The sequence below is a fragment of the Epinephelus moara genome, chromosome 16, assembly GCF_006386435.1.
Source record: "Epinephelus moara isolate mb chromosome 16, YSFRI_EMoa_1.0, whole genome shotgun sequence".
Taxonomy (NCBI): domain Eukaryota; kingdom Metazoa; phylum Chordata; class Actinopteri; order Perciformes; family Serranidae; genus Epinephelus; species Epinephelus moara.
Window position 1 is genome coordinate 26,110,379 of NC_065521.1, and position 23,329 is coordinate 26,133,707.

The window sequence follows — 23,329 nt, forward strand, 5'->3', positions numbered from 1 at the left end:
CCCTGTGCATTTCCACTGTAATCAATTCCATTGATTCACAATCTGAGCATGTTTGCTGTTTTTAATAACCCCCCGAAACGGGTCACATGTCTGATATTGCATTTTTCATCCGAGGCTTTTCTCATTAGCTTCCAGAGTGGCAGGAAGAAAGGTTACCGAGCGGTCAGTATGGTAATAGCGAGCAGAAGAAATGGTTGGGAACAATAGAAACTTATTTTTCATCTGTGCTGTCACGCCGTCCCTTTGTATCCTCCGTGTTTGTGACTGAATATTCATATAGCAGCTACCTCAAAGGCAGAGGTTGAATGCTAAGAAAAGAGACCCTCTTGTCCTTTGCGCACGACGCGCTTGTGTGTGCATGCATATGTTTTGTTTTTTTGCAGAAAATATGCTAAAGTCGTTTTTTTCTTCAAGAGCAGAGCGCACGTTTTTTGTGATAAATTGTGCAGCATTTCTACTCTGAGTATTTGCTATGACACTATACTCTTCAGACACGATGACCTGCTTGCATAGAGGCTTTGCCTGAGACATCACCTTTGCAAGTGTCTAACCTAAAACACATTAGTTGTCTATATGTACCCTGTAGAACCGAATTTGTGTGGAGTACAAACAATCGCAAATACGTCTCTACAGGAATACATGGGCAACTGAAATACCACGCCAGCCCCAAAGGATGCTTCTGCCTCTACTCCTCTTCACGTCTCTCTGGCACCCTTTTCACCCCCTCCTCCTCGTCTTCCTGCTATTGCATATACAAGCATCAGTGATATACACACACAGCCTACATCCAGGCACTAGCAATGCAATAACATTGTCACAAAGTGTATTCATAGTCCAGACAGCCGTAGATTGTGTAGGTAGGCCACAGAGAGCAAACCCATGTGTGCAGTGTGCGGCTACTACTGTGTCAGACCCTGTAAAACACGTTAGGAACCAGGGGTCGTTTAAAAGTGACTGATTTACGGCTTTTATTGCTCTATAAAACGCCTCTAACATCCTCGCGAGCGGTAATAGAAATGTCGTGCGCATTCTGTGCAAACAGGACAGCCAGAGATGCCATTTCACGTCTCCTTTTTAACCATATTATGTAATTATTGCTGTGGAAATAGACACATGCGATCACTCGCAATCTGGAGCTTTTGACCTCCATAGATTGACTCTGCTTCTTCTGCTCAGGCTTAATGTGTCTTCAAGTGAGCTTATGGCTTGTATTATTATTATTATCATTATTATTATTATAGTATTTTTCCTACTAGTAATTTTGGCTGTTGATGACTCCACAACTATCCGAATAATAAGGGAAGAAGAGGTGAAAAAATATCTAGAGGTTGCTGAGCTATTAGGGAGTTAACTTCTCTCCCTCTTTGTCCACAGCTGACTCTGAGATAAGAATGGGAAGCATACAGCACATGACAAGTTTACACAGCCAGCCGGGATCAGTTTACAATATAGCAGCAGACCTCCAGTAATGTGGCTGATGGTCAGCGCTGCAGCCAGGAATAGCTTGTAACATTTGGAGGCAGCATGACTGAAATAATACTGTCATTTTATTACTATTTTAACTCTGGATGTATATTTAAAAGAGTTCAGAGCAAACAGTGTACAGGGTGTTGTGCATGTCTTTGTTTACACATCAGTTGCATTTATTTCTGTAGTACATATAGGTACAACGGCATTCTTTAAATTCTTCCTCTCAGCATTTTTTGTCATAAAACATGGGTTGTAGCTCATCCACATTTTTATCTGAGGCCCTAACAAAGGTCACAACAGCCTTACAAGAAAAAGAGGACTTTTTTAATGTTGTTAAAACAATAAGCCACAAGGAGAAGGAAGAATAAAGCCAGGAGCAGTATTTCTGTCAGACAAAGCTTTAGCAGTATTAAAGAATTTGACCACTGCTGTGATTCCAGTTGTATTTGGTGTTGCAGGGCTGCTCTGCATGTGGGAGGGCTCTTTAGTTTGATGTGAGGGAGCACAGCCACTCCAAAGTGCTCTTACTCTCCGGTCTGCAACCACCAGATTTAACATCTCTGTGACACAATGTGACTCCCGTGCAGTTAAAGCCAGCAGGTCATAATGTTCTGAGACCCTCTGGCCTGTGATAGCATAATGATACTGGTGCTCTGTAGCTCCACTGTGGTTGTGCTCCCCTGCTGACTGGTCTGTGACATCACGATGACGCTGCTGTGTGCACAGTGGTGCAGGCTGGTGTGTGGTTTCACAGATAGGATTGAGCTGTGTTGTGTGGTTTGTGATGACATTATTGTCGTGTTTCACAGGTGGTCTGTGGTCAATGACATGTCTCTACTCTAGTACACAGTGACATTTGAACATATCAAAGGCGTTTGCTGAATAATTGTAACTTTCAGAGTTAGACATTGTTATTAAAAGTTAAAGGCAGGTGTTACAGTTTGGCTGTTCTACTTTATTTACTGTTTTACACAGGGCCGCCATGACTTTTCTTGAGCAGCGCAGGTTTTGTTTCAACAGTGGGGAGGGACACAAATGCAACAGGAAGTTTCAGTAGTCCTCCACCAGAAAATTTTGAGCATCTTCTGCGCAGCGAACACTTAATATCCTGCATTTTAATCAATTCTTGTGCACCGATTTGTGCCTTTTCTGCACCAATTAATGGCGTAAATGTCTTCAGTTCTGTCGAAGACCTGTGCTACTTTAAAGTTTGTATTAGTGGGGGAAAAAATGCACATGTTCTAAATATTAAGGGAGATATGTCCCCTGAATCCCCCCCAAAATCTACGCCCATGTTATACAGAAATTTTTGTGCATCTTTTGAGCACCAGACACATAATATCCTGTATTCTGGTGAATTTTTGTGCACCAATTTGTACCTTTTCTGCATCAATTAATGGTGTAAATGTTTTAAGTTTTGTCAAAGACCTCTGCTACTTTAAAGTTTTTGTTGTATTAAAGGGGGGAGGTGTCGGAATCCCCCCCAAAATCTACACCCATGTTACACAGACAATTCTGAGCATCTTTTGAGCACTTAACACTTAATATCTTGCAAATATGTGTGCCTTTTCTGCATCAATTTATGTAAATATCTTTGATTTAGTCAAAATAAAAGACCTCTGCTACTTTCATGTTTTGAGGGGGTGACAAATGCACATTTTTAAAAAACTATTTAAGGGGTCGTGCCCCCTGCATCCCCCCTGAAATCTACACCTATGCTTTTCTTTATTCTTATCATTTTACTTGTTTTACTATAGAGTAACCTGCACCTGCCAGCTGTGACATACAAAGCAGCTTCTATGCCTGACAGCTCCAATCAGGACCATTTTTAATGTTATCCTTTTATGACTTTTCAATTAAAACTCTGAGCCTGAGCCTTTTTAATGAATAGCCCGGGAGAAAAAGTACATCATCTGAAAACAGACAAATTTCTCATGATTGAATGAAGGCTTTTGTTTAAGCAGCCTGACTCCTCCTGTCCACCTTTCTCACACATTATAAATTATCAGGCCTACTTTAAAAAAATCAACCACACCTCCACGCAGACTCCAGTCCTCTCTGACATTTATAGAGTCACAACAAACCTATTAGATATTAGTGCTTTCAGCGAATATCATCTCTACAAAACTGATGCAGCTCTAATTCTTAAGTGTATTAATGGAGCGTAATCTGTTTCACAGCTGAAGTGCAGTTGGTGAAGACTGTGCCTTCATTAATTAGCAGATAACCTTTATATAAAGGCGTGCAGACTAACAAAATGATTGGTTTGCTATTGTTGTACCTTATCCTTGGCGAATCACCTATTGTCCCTTTGAATAATTGAGACCAGTGGATTTTGCCTGTTTTATTTTTTCCTTGGTCAGCAACTAGCTACTAGTTTTGTCCCCAAGATCAATTGCCTTGGTAACACAACCAGAGAGAGAGGGAGGGGGGATGAAAGAGTGAGAGAGGGAGAGAGATAGTGGGAGAGAGAGAGAGAGAGATTTGTGCCCACAATGGCGACTGTAGGTATGCTAAATACCTCTGGTTCCTTATCCGGGAACTACCTCTTACTCTGCTATTGGGCCATTGGGTCACGTGGTAAAAGTAACTTTACAGGGCTGCTCGCAAGTAGGAGGGCTTTATGGAGCAGAAAAACGACAAAGCTAGAAAAATTATTTTCCACTCCAGAAATTAATGATCATGAGCTCGTATTTGATGGAGTCTAACTACATTGATCCGAAATTTCCTCCATGCGAGGAATATTCGCAAAATAACTACATCCCTGAGCATAGTCCAGAATATTACAGCCGCGCAAGGGACACTGGCTTCCAGCATCACCATCAGGAGTTATATCCTCCGCGGGCGAGCTACCAAGAGCGCCAGTATAACTGTGCAAGCATCCCTGAACCTGACACGCCAAGGGGACATGGAGTACCCCATTCTGCGCACCTGCTGACAGGGAAAGGGCAGCCTGCATCATGTGAAACCCCACAGTTGTCCATGTCCCCCGCCACCCCACCGGCCGCAACCTCCGCCTGCAACCAAGCTACCCCGGAGCATCCAAACAGCACAGCCTCCTCCAAGCAGCCCGTGGTGTACCCATGGATGAAGAAAATTCACGTCAGCACTGGTAGGCAACTTGTGTGTTTATGTTCCCTGCACTCCTCATGCTCCTCTCTCCCTTTCCCTCCCTTTATCAGTCCCTCTGACTCCCATCTCGTTGCCAGCCCCTGCTCCGATAGCAGGGAAGCCTTTGAAATGGCACAATTGAGGCGGATTTACGACTCGGCATTGGTAATTACACCCACCATAAATTTTATAGCCGAGGTATACTCAGGGCAGCCGTATCACCATGTGGCTTCTGCTGTTATGTATTGCGCGATAGAGAGAGGGGGAGAAATGAATAAGAAAAAAATTGAGCTTTGTAATCTTGCATTAATAATTTAGCTCATAGTTGGATGTGAGTGTCCTCTCATTACCCTGAGAAGTTCTTAACTTCCCATTTAAATTTCTCAAACAGCTAAACATTCATATCCAATAAATCTTTCCAGCCATATCTCAGTTGAGGCCATTCTTGTTTACCCCTCCTTTCCTCCCTTCTCTGTCTCCCTTTCTCTCTCCACTTCTCCTCTTTCCAGTGAACTCGGGTTACAATGGGACGGAGCCCAAGCGGTCTAGGACAGCATACACCCGGCAGCAAGTCTTAGAATTGGAGAAGGAATTCCACTATAACCGATATTTAACTCGGCGGAGGCGCATCGAGATCGCCCACACCCTGGTTCTCTCCGAGCGACAGATTAAAATCTGGTTTCAAAACCGCAGGATGAAATGGAAAAAGGATCACAGGCTCCCGAACACCAAAGTGAGATCCTCTTCCTCCTCCGGGTCCAACACAAGCTCAGCAGCCGGCGCTGTTGCCGCTGCCTCGGCCACTAACACTGGGGCCCCCGACGAACTCACCGGAGCACAGCATGGCGAGGATATTACCAGGTTATAAAACCACGAGCCACCATCGGGGGTAGAAAAAGAACTGGTTATTTATAGAACAATTATATATTTTGTTTTCGTAGCTATCTTGTGCGGTTTCCTTTAAGTCCAAAGTTATATAAAATGCATGTTATATAGCATGGATTACTGCGAATACCGATGAATTATTTTTACGTGACACACAGGGTTTAATTTATTTGAAGCTCAATTAAAAAAAATGATGTTTTTTATTAAAAAAAAATGTTTTGAATGAAGGAAAAAAAAGTAGAAAAAATATACATTTTATCAAAATGTTATTGTGGGCCATTCTTTTTGCCCTGCTGCCCAAGGTGAAATGCACAATCTATTTATTTCAAACAACACTGGAAGGAAATCAATATAATAATAGTTATTTTTGGTATAAAGAAAAAAAAGAAGCTGGAACACACCATTGATCTTGAACTTGTATGTTTTGGATAATAACAATGTGTGAATTACCTCGTGTATTTCAGAAACAGGAATTTCTTTTTGATTTACAATTTAGTTTTGTGGTGTTGATGTTGTGTTTAGACCGTTAAAAAGCAGATTATTGTGAAATGCAATAAACGGAGTGTAGTGTACTTGTGCTAATCATATTGGTCAATAAAACAGTGAGTGTCTACTAGTTTTATACACGTTTGGTCGAACTTCATTTTAGGCAAGATGAGGTCTGCTATTGTTTTTGGCTCTTCTGTTTTTTGACGGGGTCACCTTATAAAGTGTACAGATGTGTGAATACTTGAACATTTCACGAGGGGAACAAGAATCACTGTGTTTTCAGACTGTGTTTGTAAGTCCTGCGTCTATTAGCAATGTGTACAGACTGTGTGTGTGTGTGTGTGTGTGTGTGTTAAAGCCTCATTTATAATGGACTGAAGTTATTTCTAAAATCTGAAAATAGTTTGCGCTGTGCATTATGTGCAACCTCATCAGTCTGAAGGGCATTCAATTAACGCTAAAGAGAAGCCACTGAGGCCCTCCACTCCATCTGCACTGCCTCAGCCAGTGCTCCCTCCGTCCTGACTTGAACACAAAGCTGCATGCGTTTAAAGGACATTTGCAATGTGTTAGAGATTATACACTGTTGTGGAAAATATTCTTATTCATTTTGTAACCTACGTAGCCTATAGTTGCTCTGCTTTTTCTATAGTACACATGCGCCATGCGGCTGAGTTTTCAAATGTAAAAAAAATAAATAAAAAAAAATAAAATAAAATAAAGCTGTGAGTTGCAGATAGATTGAATGCAATGCGTCATGTGGTGTTGGGGTGGTGATGGAGTAAACTAGCTGACCTTTGTTATCAGGCTCTGTAGCAGCGTCCTGAATGCTGTGTGTTTACTCTTTGCTTCTAGAAACACTTTGCCATATTTACCTGCTGTCACTCCCATGAGCACTTTGCCTCCAGAGTGTGCAGCAGCTCGCGAGAATTCAAAAAAACTACAATTTAGAAAAAAAAAGCAAAAAAAAAAAAAAGCGGCGCGTCTCAGTGCGACGTCACAGTCCACAGGAGGACCAACACACTGCAGGACTGTTTACGACTGAAGATCTGCTGGACTCGTACAACAACTTGACTAAATATCTCCCAAACTTCCCCACTTAACTGAGTTTTTATTCTGCAGAGATGCATCTTTAACAGATCTGTGCAGGAGGACTTCAGCTCAAACATGACTCAAACCCAAAGAAGCGCAAGAATTTGATAGATTATTGAATTGTGACATGAATAGGCCTTATAAAATGCCTGGCGTAGTGGGGGGCAAAGGAGCACAAAGGGAAGAGGTATTCTCCATCATCAATCTTGCACTACAGAGCTTTGTGTTATGTTTTGGAAAACAGCTCTGACAACAGCCAGTTTTGATCCTACCAAATATTATTATGTACCAGCCCGCATCCTTTACCACTCATGCCCAGACGTGAAGGTTTAAATGGACGTTAAAATAAAGCACTTTAACTCTTTAACTGGACCCGAGCGGTTAACATCTGCTTTTTTTTCTGGACGTGGCTTTTCAGTAGAATGGTTGGTGAGACGGCGCTGAAAAATGAATCCAGAAGCCTTTATGTTGCTGGACAGATTAGAGAAATTAATGTGCTCGCCACAGTCGCAGCATCCCTCCAATCCCTTTCTAGGCCCTGTCGCCTCCATGTCGCGAGGCTGAAAAGGTACTTTATTGAAGTTTGGGGGGCGAAGTGGGAGGAAGGCCGAGTTCACCTCGAGGACACATTTTCTGTCCCATTAGGCTCATTTCAGTCTGGATGGCCGACCCCTCCAACCCTGTGACCTGACTCACTCTCTATACGTGTACCTTCTGTGTGCGCCCTCGCTGGTCCCCCCTTGGCCTCGGCTTTCTTTGTGGATTTTTCTGCGGTGTGCCTATAGAGAGGCCTGCGGCGGGGCATCACTGAGTGTGTTGCTCCCTTTTGTTAACCAGAGTGACCCAGGACTAGTGCTGAACTCTCGGACAAGTCCTCATCTCTGCATCCAACGGGACTTCCAAACATGGCGCGTTTTCTTTTGGAGCTTCTGGAAAAAAAAACGTGCTGGCAAAGATTTGTGGTAACTTTCAGCAGAGTTAATGCAGTGATAACAGGCTGTAAGACTCCCAGGGATTATGAGTCTGCGTGTTTTAACCTTTTACGAGCCTGTATTACTGAGAAAAAAAAGAAAAAATGTATTACATTTCTGGCATTTTGTGCTACACAACAAGGGCGTAGGTTTAATTTCAGTATTGGAGTGGACACATATTAAAGGGGGGGTTCCTCTGCTAGAAAATTTAGAGCATCAAACCTGCAATTACCCACATTTTACAATGATAATTGAATATATAAAAGGATTTTGCTGAATAATTGTAACTTTCAGAATTAGAGATAGTTATTTAAAAGTTAAAGGCAGATGTCACAGTTTGGCTTCTCTACTTTATTTACTGTTTAATTCTATATGCTAGGCGTGATGACGTTTCTTGAACAGCGTAAGTTTTATTTAACATTGGGGAGGGACACATGCAACAGGGGGTTTCAGGGGTTCTCCAGTGAGCATCTTTTGAGCACCGAACACTTAATATATTGCATTCTGGTGATTTTTTTGTGCCTTTTCTGCACCAGGGTCAAAGTAAAAGACCTCTGCTACGTTCATGTTTTCCTAGTGCGGGGACAAATGTCCATTTTTGAAATAGTTAAGGGGACGTGCCCCCTGCGTCCCCCCTGAAAGCCACACCTATACTTTTATTTATTTGCTTTATTGTAGCCAAAAAAGAAAAAAGTGAGCATCTTTTGAGCACCTATCTGTGCCCTTTCTGCATCAATTCATGGCGTAAGTGTCTTTAGTTTTGTCAAAGTTCTCTGCTACTTTAAAGTTTTTCTTGTTGGGAGACAAATGCAAAATGCAAATGACAAATGCACACAAATGCACAATGCACACCCATGTTACTCAGAAAATGCCGAGTATCTTTTAAGCATCGGACACTAAATATCCTGCATTCTGGTGAATTCTTGTGCACCAATTTGTGCGTTTTCTGCATCAATTCATGGCGTAAATGTCTTTAGTTCTGTCTAAGTCCTCTGCTACTTTAAAGTTTGTAATGCTGGTGGACACACATGTTGAATATTAAGTGGGACGTGTCCCCTGTATCCCCCACCCCAAATCTACACCCATGTTACACACTCTTATTAAACTGATAAAATTATAATTTCATTAATTTCAGCACCAGGCTTTAAAAGTGTCACATTTCCCAGGGATTAATTACACTCTCCCCAAAGTCTCCAAAAACAGGAGGCAGTAAAAAAAATAGTGGGTGAGGTCACGTGACTTCTGTGTGACTTGAGAGAATAACAGGCCTCAGGTCAGTACTTCCGCTCAAAAGCGAGCTGCCAATTATAGCCAGGTGATTGTGACAGTACTGGGACAGTTGGTCATTGTGATTAGTTTATGGACAGGGACCTTCAAGTGCAGACAAACCTTGCAAACTTTCCACTGGCCATCCACTCTTCCCCAAAACTTTTGTTTTTACTCCAGAGGCATAAAGTAACTTCTGTAGCTTGTGGCTAAATAATTCAGTTTTTATAAAATGCTCCAAAATAATTCTAATTATTGTGACAAAAGCAGTTTTCTTGCTTGTTGCAAGCAGCCTTGACTTTATCCTAATATTCTTATTTGTATGCAGTGAGCAGCTTTGGTCTCTCCTGTGTGGCCAGGACCAAATATCCAGCACTGAGGGAAAAATATTCGCCAGCATGCCTTCCAAGATAAACAGCTGACACTGAAACCCAAACAACTAATCTGAGTGTCTCTCATTTGTGTGTGATAATTCAGCCTGGTCCTCATGTGTCCGAGGCTACAGGTGCAGCTCACATTACACTCTCAACAATGACAACGTGTCGCTTTGTGTGTTTGAGGCTCTCCTAATTGAGGATTTGTATAAAGTAGAAACACGAGGCATTCTCTTTTCCTGGACTTTTGGTTGACTTAGCGGTGCCGGTGGTTTAATTAACACGGCCATGTAAGGCTGTGTTGGATTTATTGTGAGGGTAAACACAATGTGTGATTTAAAATAATTATTTAAACAAAAGCTTGTGTCGTCTGTCAGCCATCAGTCAGCCTTGTCTTGTGTTTTGGTGTTAAACTTTAAGCCAATGCGCACATACTTCTGCTTTTCTTAATATTTACACAGATATTTGTCATCGTAACATTTAAGGAAAGCAAGCAAATAATTCCTCACATCTATTAACTTCAAAGTTATAGTCTTACCTGTCAGGAGATCACTTTAAACCCACATAACATCCGTGACTTACAGCTTCATCTTTTACCATTTTATGAATGAGAGCCATTCTTAAAGTTTAAAACAAACTCTTTTTGATTTTTAATTCCCCTCCAGCTATTTAGTTTACAGCGGCGCTCAGCTTGTGATCGCTGCAATAACTGAGAGGCTGTAGTTATTCTTAACCTCAGCACCTCGCAGGAACATCGTGTGTGAAGTTCAGTGTTTAAATTCCTCAACACTTCCTCAGCCCTAACTGGTTTCTTTTTTTTCTGACTGGAGACTGTTGAATCACACATGATTTTCAGCTCACATTGCACCGCTGCAGGCTCCCAGTGATTTATGGGCACCTCAGGCGAGCACTCTCTCTGCCTCCTCTCTCTTGGAAGATATAAAAACTTTACACAAACAGCCATCGAAATGTTTGAACAAGAGGCAAATACAAAAGCCAAATTATCAGCTGTTGTGTCGGTGCTGTGGTTTATTACCTGCTTTTATTGTCTGAGTAAACGTTTTTTTTCTCCTACTCGTCTCAGGTGAGTGTCTTCTTCAACCACTGTGGTGTGTGATGAAAGCTCCGGGGTTGGTGTATTGTGATGGTGTAGTGTGTTTAAACGGCAGCCATGGCAGTTGCATAAAGGCTGCGAGTTGAAACAGGGGTCACGCTGCTATTTTCCAGGGACAGAGAGCCTCTCTCTCTCTCGCATTGACCAGCAGTGGGTGTGTCATAAATCCGTAAATCTCTCTCCCATCCGTTCACTCTAGGGAGCAGATGCACCATGTCTTTTCTTTTTTTTGTTTCCTTGCATGTGTGTGTGTGTGAGAGTGAGGCGAATTTGCATAAAGCTAGATTTTAAAACTCCATCAGACATGTTAAAATGATTTACTGTCAGTGCTGGCAAACATTTCAAGCAGGGGGACGACAAAGCAGCTTGGATCAACACTCTGATGTCCCACTGTAGACTCCAGCACCACATCACACACAGGAAATGATGGCCTGGGTAAACTTGCCAGTAATACTTTATGTCATCATAACGCCTCGCTGAGAAATTTTTCATTAGCCTATTTGCTGCATCGTTGAGGACCTTAGAAATTACAGTCATTTCCCCTCAGTTCAAGGTGTCACTGGGGGCCCAGGCAGTCACTAGATTGAGTTATGATTATGTTATTCACTTTTCATTAGCAAAAGTGATCTGAATATGGGATCCGGAGACTATAGATCCACAATTATGTATAGGTTAAGTGAAAATGGCGCTTTTTTATTTGATTTGTTCACTGGAAATGATCCTCTGGTGTATGTGTGTAGCCACCAGTTGCATTTCTACTGCATAGTTTGAGCACTCCGAGGACAGCTGCTGCAGGATTTAGGTTTTGGAGTTACATATTTTTGCCCAAGATGCAGCAGATATAGAAATGTTGGAGGCAAAGTGCATGATGTAAATGTGAAAACAAAAGGCTCAGCTCAGGTATACAATTTAAAACACAGGTGATTTTGATTTAAAAAGAAAAAAGCCATGATATAAAGTGCAATGCAGATGCTCTATTATTTGAGGTCCACATTTTTTTGCAAGGTATCTGGCTTTTGTGCTCGCTCTCACACCCTTTCTATAGACTCTACTTTATGTATTATGATATTAATATTTTCTGAAGATGTTGATTTTGTTGTGACAGCAAACAGGCATTTATTTTCAATTGTTATCAGCTGAGAAACAAACAAAATTGTGGCTTTAATAGTAAATATAAATACAGCCTGTTCTCAGATTTCACAAGAAAAATATACAAAAATTTGTTTTTATGCTGCAGCATTATTTTTTATTTCAGGACTATAGATAATCTGAAAATACTCATATTCCCCTCCAGAAAAAGTTATTTCCAAATGCAACCCTTTCAGATATTCAGTGGCAGCTGCAGGATTTATGTTCGTGTGCACTCTCCACAGACACACCGGGATTTACAGTGAGCTGTGCTTTAAACAGGCCCAAATTAATCCTCCGTGTTAATGCACGCGCTCGTGCAAAAGTCAGGACTTGTTTGGGAAATTGACAATGTGTGTCTTTTCCTCACTTATGAAGTGCAGTCTGCAAACTCTAGTCCTTTCATTTCACTCTGCATTGTTTACAGCAATATAGGGCACCGGGCCCATAAATCTTCCCCTTGCTCTGCCAAGACAGCGCCATTTGTATGCACCGTTTTAACCGACAGCATCCTCTGCCCATTAACGTCTTCTCCCCAGCTCTCTCTCTCAGTCTCCTCTTATCTGCCCAGCTCTGTCCCCTGCAAATACATTAACTGATCCGTGCGTTCGTTGAGCTCTGGAAAACAATTATGTTTTTGAGTGTAAGGAATATATAATTTAGAGGAGGAAAAAAAAGGAAATAATAATATTAAAAAATATACACACAAGGATTGCAATGTGCAGATTCATGCGCATGTGCGCGGCTGCAGATCCTATACACCCCATTCCCCCAATACCGCTTTTCCCTGTAAGTTATTGGTATGAAAAATAAAAGTTTATCGACGATTTCCTCGGTTGTTTGTGTCAGCAGGCGAGAGAGCGCAGAAGGTAAGGAGGAATTGTAAAAGGGTTGACACCCAGAGCGACCGGCGCGCTTTTGTGTGAGAGAGAAAAATGATTTATTGCCACTGAGGCGGTTCAAACAGAGTTCACGGAGAATTGTGGTGGAGGCGCGGAGGAGCTAAATTATGGTCTTGCTGAGCTAGTATATCATAGATCCTATCTCCAATTCAGAGAGTGTGTTCAAGGGTGTGAGGTAAGGAAAACAAAACGAATTTAATTACTTTCCCCCATTTCAGTCAGGGCTGATGTGCACCGCCTAATTCACCTGTTAATAAATAATTGTAATAAAATCATTATAATAATAATTACACCTACGATTGTTGTTATTATTGGTGGATTTTGGTGTAAAATGAGATACAAGCAGGTGTCATTATATTTGAATTTCTATTTATTTAGCTCTGATGGCCTACAATAAGCCAATGCTGACATTTACTGAAGAGACATTTAGCACCTAACTGCCATTTTAATGGACAGGCTGGAAAGATTGTGGCTGTTTTCAGTGCCAAATTAAAATCAGGTCTCCAAGCTAAACGTGCAGCATTTTTATTCAGTTTAAAATTTAATTATTATCAATAACAGCACTATTTAACAGCCTTTTTAAATGTTGATCATGTTACCAATAAGCCAACTGCATTGTGTCTGATCGGAAAGAGAAATTCAAAACTAAAATATTTCATTTACTGATAAACAGATAAATAAATAATTCAAGGACGTGACTTGGAGGTTCAGGTAAAGCCTCGGTGATGGTGGCAGCAGGGGTGAAACGGAAAAAGGGGGAAGGCTCCTCTTCTTCCAAGCTATGCAACCCTGAGTGCATAATCCATCACGGCTGAGAGACACCTAAAGAGGGTTTTCTCGACAGCTTTGTTGTAGTGAAACACCAGAAGGAACTTATATCTAAAGCCTGCTTCAACTAAGATTGATACACACAAACACAATATGCTAACATTATAGCCTCTCCTTTTGGGAGGCTGCTTTTTGGGCGCACTATTTTATTTTATTTTTCAAAGTAATGGCTTCATTATTCTAGTTATTTATTCACTTGAAACTGAAATTAAGCAATCATGTTTTATGAGATGTTTTTTTTCTCAAAGTGTAACTCAGTTAGGCCACACTTGATGTAGCATTTAGCACAAATAATTCCCCCCCTAAAAATATTTATTATGGTGCTTTTAAATGAAGTTGCAAAATTCATATTTTTGTTTAAGTGCTTTGCACCTTCATGAGAATATTCCCAAGTTGCTGTGTGCTCTGTAGCTGCAAACAGGCGCACATTAGGGCTCTGCTGAGCATCTCCCTCCTGCTCTTTTGTCCACGCAGCCGTGCAGAGAGCGGGATGTTTACCATCCAAAACGTCCACAGTGTTTGACTGTTGCCTCACAGAGCCACAGACAGACACTTGATACTGTACAGTGATGCCTGATTAATGCAAATGCGCTGGCAAAAAAAAAAAATCTCTAATGATTGCCTCCTTTGTCTTTGTGTGGCAATGACTGTCAAGCCTTTGTTTGACCACTCCCCGTGAATCCTATTAAGCCAAAGCTGCACTTCCACTCCGACAGTTATAAGCATATGCTGTTATTTTAAAGGAAAAGCCCGCCGATTTATACTGGGCAGTTAAATGAGATGCAAACTGAATTATCCAAAATAATCAGGATGATTTTTTTTGCAAGCAGAAAGCAGTGTTATTGCAGAGAGTCCTTATATAGAGCAGATAATAGCATGGAAATACGGGAATACATATTATTTATCATTATGTTTAATTGGGGGAAAATACGCACGGAACACAAATTATTTTTAGGTATTTTACATTGTAAAAAACGCCTCAGCGGAATAATGAGTTGAGGTCGATAATGCGTTATTATCCAGCATATTATTCCAGCTCATAGACGCATCCCACTGTAGCAGGAAGTCGTCGCGTTGCATCTGATCAAACCTACCACAGAAAAGTTGTGCAGCTGCAAGCGGCGGATCCTTCTAACAAAACGCCTCCCGTCAAAAGATTTACAATATTACAAGAAATCAGCACCCAGTAATGAGACGCTCCTCACCACACATTGTAATCTCTCTGTCTGCCCCCCCCCCCCCCTCTTCCTCCGTATACACATCTCCCTCTTTCTCCCACCCACACACTCATTGCACAGTTGTTGGCGTCTATTCATATTCCGTTATATTTTTTTTATCCCTAGGTAAAGAAACGCAGGCTGCTCATAGAAATGTTGTCTGAAGAAATATCGCAGAAGCTTCTTCGGGCGCCCCAAGTTGCCAGCGGATTACTTTGCAACTCCAGAGCTCTGCCATTGGAGGAGGACCACACGTGACCACGGCACCCTTCTGGTAAATATTATTCAAATGTTCCACATGGTTACTCCAAGTGCTCTTCCCTGCATGCCTTTATACATTCAGGTTAATTGTGATCGGATATTAGACAGACAGAAGTCCTAGTCTTTACTACTGTTGAGGGGATTCCTGGGTTTGATTTGAGACAGTTTGATGAGCTGGGTGCATCATGGACCCCCAACAGTCTGCCCTCCCACTGCAGCTGCATGGCAACAGTTTTGCTATGAGCTCTGGACAAGTGCCAAAACTAAGCGCGGGATACAATGAAGGAGGAGGAGGAGGTGGAGGCCAAGAAGCTGAACTTAATCAGCAAAACATGACCTCCTCTGCTCGTGTCAGTTGCAGGTTGAGCCCAGGTGAACAGTTGCAGTGCCCACTGGAGCCCCTGGTTCATTGCCATGCCAAGGGCAAGCTGGACATCAAGAGCAGGAGCTGCAGTCTACTCACCATCTGCCGCTCAGGAGTAATTTTTCCCTGGATGAATCCACGGACAACTGACTCTGAACAATCTGGTAACTGTGGTTTTGTACATTATCATTTACTCTTAAAGCTATGACTGGATGTAAACAATCTTCATTAGGTGCTCGGTTGAATCCAGGTTTAATGAGCATTTGCCTCATCTGTGTATGGATGTTTAACTGATATCTGACCTTAGCAGTTAGACTCTTTGTTGCATGAAGACACACAGTCAGCCCCCTGATCTCTCATACTTGGTAGCAAACACACCAAGCCAAAGTCTCACTGTAGTCAGCATAGGTGTAGATTTTGGGGGGTAAGCAGGGCAACACGTCCCCCTCAGAAATTAAAAGATATCCAATTGCCAAAATTTGCATTCGCACCTTAAATTGATGCAGAACAGACACAAATTGGTGCAAAAAAATTCACCAGAAAGCAGGAAAATAAGTGTTTGATGCTCGATTTTTTTTTTGGCAGGGGACCCCCAAACCTCCCATTTCATATGTGTTCCCCTGAAAGTTGAAACAAATATCTTTGCCCCTGCAAGTCAGTAGTAAAATATCTGACCTGCATCATTTATAATCCACAAAATTCATCTTATCTCCTCTATTAGGTTAAATTAGTCCTTGAATGAGTGTCAGTGTTGCAGCTAGGGCTGATATTATATTGATATCGCGATAAGAGACGAGATATCATCTTAGATTTTGGATATCGTATCATAAGTGTTGTATTTTCCTGGTTTTAAAGCTGAATTACAGTAAAGTGATGTAATTGTCTGAACTTGGCTAGCTGATATATTATTTGCCCTTGCCCACTTAGTCATTATATCCACATTATTGATGATTATTTATCCAAAATCTCATTGTGTAAATATTTTATGAAAGCGTCAACCCTAAAGTATTTTCCCAATATCAAGATATTTGTCCAAAACTATCGTCATATCTGATTTTCTCCATATCGCCCAGCCCTAGTTGCAGCACAGTGTCTTGCACATAGTTGTTCTTCCGGGTCTTGGAGGCAAAATAACATTCAACAGCTTCAGTGATAGGCTGCACAATATCAGCGAATATCATCACTTTATAATCTGTTGTTTCATATAACAATCATTAAACATGTTTATGATGTTTTATGAGTGTAAAATCACAGTGTCTCAGTATGTTTTACAATAAAAGAAAAAAGACAATTACAGCAAATGAAAAAATAATATTAAATGTATAGCACAACAATACATGTTTCAAACAACAAATACATTTTTTATTGCTTATACAGTATGAATCAACAATATGCCTATTATTTTCACAGAAGCATCACTACCTCAACACTATAAACAAGCTAGCATATAACAGGAAGCTGCAGTCTCCTCTCTGGTGTTAAGGAGAGCACTCTTCCCTCTAAGGTCACCACAGGCCTTATTAGGTATCCATTAACCTCTGTGTGTTATGTTGTTATCAACAGGGCCCTGGTATCGCTCATATACATGTCAAATGGAATCTCTAATGGTGGTTATTTTCAGTGTGGTCCCAAGATACCTTTTAAGTGACTGAGATGGGGATTTGACAGGTCTGCTTCCGTGTGTAGCTGTGATTAATGTGGCCTGTCAGGCAGCCGTAGTGGCGTCAGATGTTTCCCCCAGACTGTTTCTTCGGGAGGTAACTTTCCCTGAACACATGACACTGTAGACAGCCAGTCTTGTATAGCGTCTCAAGCATGACTGAATACACAGGAAGAGCTGAGGGCCCTACTTTGTCCCAGGTTGATTGGCTGAGGATTAACAAGGGCCTTACTGGCACTTGAAGTCCTACTGTGGAGGGGATATGTTTCAGGATAGACTTGTTAAAAATGTGGCTTTTAACGCCGCTCTCTTCTTTATGTGCTTCCTCTTGCATCAGTCAGCGGTGGTGTGGCGGCGGGTCTGTCAAGCAGAGGCGTCAGGAGGGAGCGAACGGCCTTCACCAACAGCCAGCTGCTGGAGCTGGAGAAGGAGTTCCACTTCAGCCCTTACCTGTGTCGCCCTCGGAGGATGGAGATGGCCGCCGGGCTGCAGCTCACCGACCGCCAGGTCAAGATCTGGTTTCAGAACCGCAGGATGAGGTACAAGAAGGAACACAAATATGGGAAGGTGGCAGGTTCGTCCCAGTGGTCTCCCTGCACCTCCTCCCTCAGCTCATGTGCAGACAACCTGAGGTTTCAAAGTGCATGTGTTGTAAGAACTTCCTCCTCAGAGGTGCACTTCATGGATTACGCTCCTGTGCCATCCCCTCTCTTTGGCTCTCACAGTGACGCCAGCAGTGGTCAGTGTGTTCACCCCGCAGACCTGCCCCATCTGAGCTGCTTGCTTCCATCTGTTGCAAATGGTCCACCGCCCTCGTGCACGGGCGCAGATAGTCATCACCATACTGGCATTTCAAACTGGCCCTAGGGCCTCATAATGGCCGTCCCTCCTGTGCTCATCAAAATCTCAATGATACATCCACTTTCACTTACTTATGAAAGACTGGAGGATGTCTTATTAGCATCCCTGGGTTGAAAAGCCCCTTAACACGCCTGTTCACCATTCATGAAACATTTTAATTAAACAGTGATATCATTTGTTTCTCAGGCGCAGCGACTGAAGGCTGCAGGTCAAACTTGCTGCTCGTACTGTAAATACACAGCATGCACAGTTACATGTTGTTTTGCTGTTATCTTGTGGCTGTTGCATTTATATTGTTGTTGCATGTTTAATGCATGTGGGAACCATACCATGAGTGAGTTTTCTATTTCCCTCTGTTGTCAGGTAATAGCTAAGTGGTTGTCATATTTTCTAAGTGTCACATCTGGCCTCTTTTTATTATCTACTGTACATAGCAGGTCATTTGTGTAAAATGTTTTAACTGTGAAATGAGCAGAATAATGTTCACATCAAATGATGTTATATTTTTGTTAAAGCCATTACGGGATACGGCGAGTCTTTGATATGGTTCTTGATTAATTGAGATGTCATATACTGTACATGCTTAATAAATGCATTTGGGAAAACTGTAGCTCTTGTGCAGTGTTTACGCTGTTCATTGCTGATTAGAGATAAATTCTTTCCAGCTCTATTTCATGATTAAGGATTCCTGGATCAGATCCCAAATGGAGGGGGGAAAAAAATCAGAAAGATTCTGTAATCAAATTAAGGCATGCTTTAGATTCATTGAAAACTCTACAGTATTGTGCATTCAAGTTGCACAATCTCGCCACATAAGCCTCTCCCTCGCTCCTGCCTCTGCGCTCCCCACCATTAATCACCGAGACAAGGCAGTCTTTCCAGCACTCCAACCACAAGCTCTGAACCCACTGGGCACCATGACAAGATCTCTTGCCTCCTCCTTCCCAACCCTTTGCCTTTTCAATAGCCAAATTGTAGTGCTGCAAGTCGGGGCTGGCCTCCCTCTCAGGGGGCATGTTAGCTGTGTAGCTCAGAAGCCCTTCCAGCAGCCTATAGGCCACAACAGACCAATGAGGTTCAATCACTAATGACAACATATTATCTTAAAGAACAATGAGGAGACTTTGTTTTTTAGCTGCATCCACTGTGCCATTGTGACAAGTGGATTCTCAAATGTAAACGATGTCATGGAAACCTTTTTCCTCCTGCTATTTTTGATCTCAAAAATCTCTGAGCTAAATTACGCACACGGGGAATTATGCGTTTATTTGACAGAAGTGGGTCACAGGTTCTCTTGGGTCTCGACAGTTTTACACGTCAAACACAGACAGCAACTTTTATGATGAAGGAGTGAACCTCCTCTTACGCTTGATCATGTGAGCACGAGTATCAATATTCCTTACAAAACCTCACACACTTTCTGGACATGCTGACAGTTTTATATCAGTGGCCTTACTGTAAATGAGCTGTCACAGAGGACCACTGACAGCTATGAAATGAGGAAGCCGATCCCCTGGTGGTCCTGGATAGAATGACTTCCTGCTCCTAATTCATTAGCTAATCAGTCAGTGGATCAGCTGTCATTTGGTAAATATTTGACACCATTTTCAGCAGGTCTCAGGAGGTGTCAGAGGAGCTATGTAACAGCTATAACTCTGCGGAAATTTTGAATAAAATAAAATGAGGTCTGCACCACATCTGTATCAAAGAGGCGGTGACAGCCTGGTAATTTAAGGGAAAAGTAATAAAGTCAAGTGAGAGAAAAAGCAAGAAAAAGTTCTCCCCTGTAAGTGTGTTCGCCTGCAAAGAGAGAAAGAGTGGGGGACTGTGAAGAAGAAGCAGACAGTGTTGGATTCCTGAGATTCTTGCGTATGCCGGGTGATTTATGGTGTTAATGGTGCCGAGGCTCAATAGGAACTTTACCTCTGGTTCCTCACTACATTCTCCCTCCAGACACTAAAAGCCAGGAGGATCCGCACACTGGAGTGCAGTAATTCTGTGGATGGGGTCAAGGGGGATCCCCAAGGGTCAAGGAAAGCCTCCCCTCTGAGGGCCCCTCTGCAAGGGGGAACAGTCGACTTCCATTTCAACATTAGGTTAGCCAGTTGTTCTCACATTGGGTTGCTGCTACTTAGCTACTAAAGTCATTATTTCCTTTTTACTCACTTGACCCCAGTTTAATGACATCTGTTTTCAGTGGTGGGGGGAAGGATCCGTAAAGCCAAAAATCCGTACATGTTTTTTTAAAATCTGGGCTTTGATCAGACCGGAGCGCTGCATTAAGTGGATCTTTGAAGTGATAAATGATGCCAGCCGTGGTGCCATGAAACCAGCTTTGGTTACGGTCCATCATTAATTTTGAAATTTTTTTGCGTTATGTCCTTTACAGTGACTGATGTTCCACTGTCCCATTTGCAGCTGTTGTGAAACTGATTTTGGGGTTAGATTTGAAAAATGCTCCATGCATCAAGACTTTTCTTAAGCTGCCATGAAAACAAAACTGCTGTGTCCTTAACAAAGACGTGCCGCTTTAAGTATCTTTCAAAGCGTTTGCCCCTGCGTTCGACAAACTTAAAGCCTGAAGCTCATCGTGTTACCCTCGCAGTAAGCTGCTGGTGTCTGATGTAGTCCTATGTTATGATGTGGTAATTCCATTCATTATATGGGGATCACTTTCAGAGGGAATAAATGATTATAATAAATGTCTATGTGACAGCCCCTGCTCTTATTGGTGTGTATGCTGCCTGTCTATTCTCTGATTGGTTGGGGAGTCCTTAAAATCATCCCAGCCCCACTGAGGGCCCCTTTCTTTCACTAATTACACAGTAATCTGGGGTTTGCTTGTTTTTGGTCTTCATCAGCTGTTTTTATTTTTACATCATCATCATCACAATCCCTGCATGCACTTATTTATACCACTAATTACTGCCAATGACTGACACACTTAACAGCATTTGATAAACTAAGAGAAATACACAAAACATGACAGACTGTGGCCTTAATTTGTCACCTTTTTATTCACTTTTTTATTTTGAAAAGGTAATTTCACCATTTTCAATCAGAACCCTGTTTCCCCATGTTTTTGTGTCTACGTGATTAACAAACACAACAATTTCTGAAATTGGTTTAGTGTTGAGAGAGAGTGCTGGAGCGGGCAGCAGCTAAACAGGCTGCAATATAACGTTAATGGGTATTTGCATACTGTCAATGCACATCCAGTAGAAGTGCTAGCTTTTGCCACTGACAGACTCAGGTTGTTATTGTGTCTGACCACATTGTGGAAATGATCCCTACAGAGATAGACCTTTTTGTTTAAGAGTAAAATCCTCTTTGTTTAAGCAGAAACAGCCCTAAAATTGATATCGCCAAACCCACCAGACTCTATTTAGATGAATATTTTATTATTGGCAGAGTAGGGAGTATAGTGGTTAGCACTGTCGCCTCACAGCAAGAGGGTTGCTAGTTCGAACCCGGTGTAGGGGAGCCCGACAGTGTGGATTTTGCATGTTCTCCCCGTGTCAGCATGGGCTTTCTCTGGGTGCTCTGGTTTCCCCCCACTGTCCAAATACATGCAGGTTAATTGGTGACTCTAAACATGAGTGGTCTGGCGACCTGTCCAGGGTGTACCCCGCCTCTTGCCCAGTGTCAGCTGGGATAGGCTCCAGCCCCCCTGCGACCCCTAACAGAATAAGTGGTTATGGAAAATGAATAAATTAATGACTGACTAATTTTATCATTGGAAAACAAACTTCATTTAAAGTTGCCAGACACAAAATGAAACTCACAAAAGTGTTTCAGTCAATCTTTTTACTGTTCCAACAATTGCTAACCCAGGTTTGGTGGACATAAACCCTTATCTCACCCAGTATAAAGATATGCTGGCTCTATAGATGCTAAAATTACTGTTTATTCAAATCTAGATAACAAAAGTTCATCTCTGTAGGGATACTTTCCATAATGTTGTGACACTTACTCAAACAATCTGAGTCTGTGAGCGGCAAAAACATGCACTTTCAGTGGACATACATTAACGGTGCACAAATTCCCCAAGTGGTTACATTGCAGCCTGTTTCGTGGCTCTGAACTACAGTGATGTTGCTCATTACTGGACTAATTTAAAAAATTGTTGTTCCCATCAATCGCTTAGACACAAAAAATGTGGAAAATCAGGTCACAGTTGAAAAGTACAGAATCTACCCTTTAAGAGGTTGCTTTAGCAAACAGGCCTTCATTAGAGTGTAAGAAGAGTGATATCCTCCTTGCTGTGTAGTGATTAAAGAGGAGCACCACCTAAATAAGGAATTCCAATGTGTTATTTCCATGGCCTGGGAAAGTTGGATCAATATTTGTGAACATGAGCTACTTTGACTCAAAGCCAAAACCAGATAAGCCTCAAACTTGTGATGTCATAGGTATGAAGCCTGCAGCTGTTCCGTGGACAATGAATGTGAGACACACAGAATCTTCTTCTTCTTCTTCTTCTTCATCTTTGCCCAAATGAGTTTTATTCTGTTTTAGTGTTCTCAGTTAGGAAACAGAAAATGTCCCCACATACTCAGAACGTTCCCCTCGGTGCTCCCAGTGTCACCTAAAATATCTTTACCAATTCATTGTCTATGGAGCAGCTCCAGACATTATACCTTATGATATCATAAATTTGAGTTTTAGCACTCTAGTTTTTGGTTTTGGGAGAATTATCCATATTTACTAATATTTTTGGACTGTCTCACACCACATATAATAATAACGAATGACATGCATGAATTTTGAAAATAGGCATAATTTCTCTTCAAGGTGATACAGGCATGCAGTGAAATATTTTAATACAAAGGACTTTTTTATTAAAGGAAAACATCATGACACCAAACATGAATCCATAAAATGGCATCTAATGGAACAATTTATGTGTATAAACTCACTTATGAACTTGAACACATTGGGAATATAAGGCATATTTAAAGAAATCAATCACAGGGGAAAAAACACAACATTGCGTGCATTCACCGATAGTCTTCAAAACACAGTCACTGTTGAGTGTTTACTCATTTACTTGTCATGAAAGATTGTATTTGAATATTAAGAATATTTTGAAAGGTCATTGTAGTATTGTGTGTTTTGTATTTATGCTAACTTATATTTTCTTGTAAATGCCTGCAGGAGGAAATGTAGTGTTTTATACAAAATATTTTGAAAAGATGTTGTTTATGCTCTTTTACATACTTGGTAAATGATGATTTACAGAGGTGGGACCAAGTCATTGTTATGCGAGTCATAAGTAAGTCTCAGGTCCTTGCACTCAAGTTCCAATTCAAGTCCCAAGTCAAGACAGGCAAGTC

General features: G+C 41.7%; 2 protein-coding genes across 2 annotated transcripts; both read left to right on the forward strand.

Annotated features, from left to right (window-relative positions):
- Window positions 1-627: 627 nt before the first annotated feature.
- hoxc4a (homeobox C4a) lies at window positions 628-14,967 on the forward strand. The gene is made up of 2 exons (XM_050065374.1): window positions 628-4,582; window positions 5,091-14,967. The coding sequence occupies exons 1-2, from the start codon at window positions 4,147-4,149 to the stop codon at window positions 5,447-5,449; spliced, it is 795 nt and encodes a 264-aa protein (XP_049921331.1). The 5' UTR covers window positions 628-4,146; the 3' UTR covers window positions 5,450-14,967.
- A 181-nt stretch (window positions 14,968-15,148) lies between these two features.
- LOC126402987 (homeobox protein HOX3-like) lies at window positions 15,149-18,603 on the forward strand. Its single transcript, XM_050065372.1, has 2 exons — window positions 15,149-15,636; window positions 17,470-18,603. Exons 1-2 carry the CDS (start codon window positions 15,294-15,296, stop codon window positions 17,997-17,999), a joined length of 873 nt encoding a protein of 290 aa, XP_049921329.1. The 5' UTR covers window positions 15,149-15,293; the 3' UTR covers window positions 18,000-18,603.
- The last annotated feature ends 4,726 nt before the right edge of the window (window positions 18,604-23,329 follow it).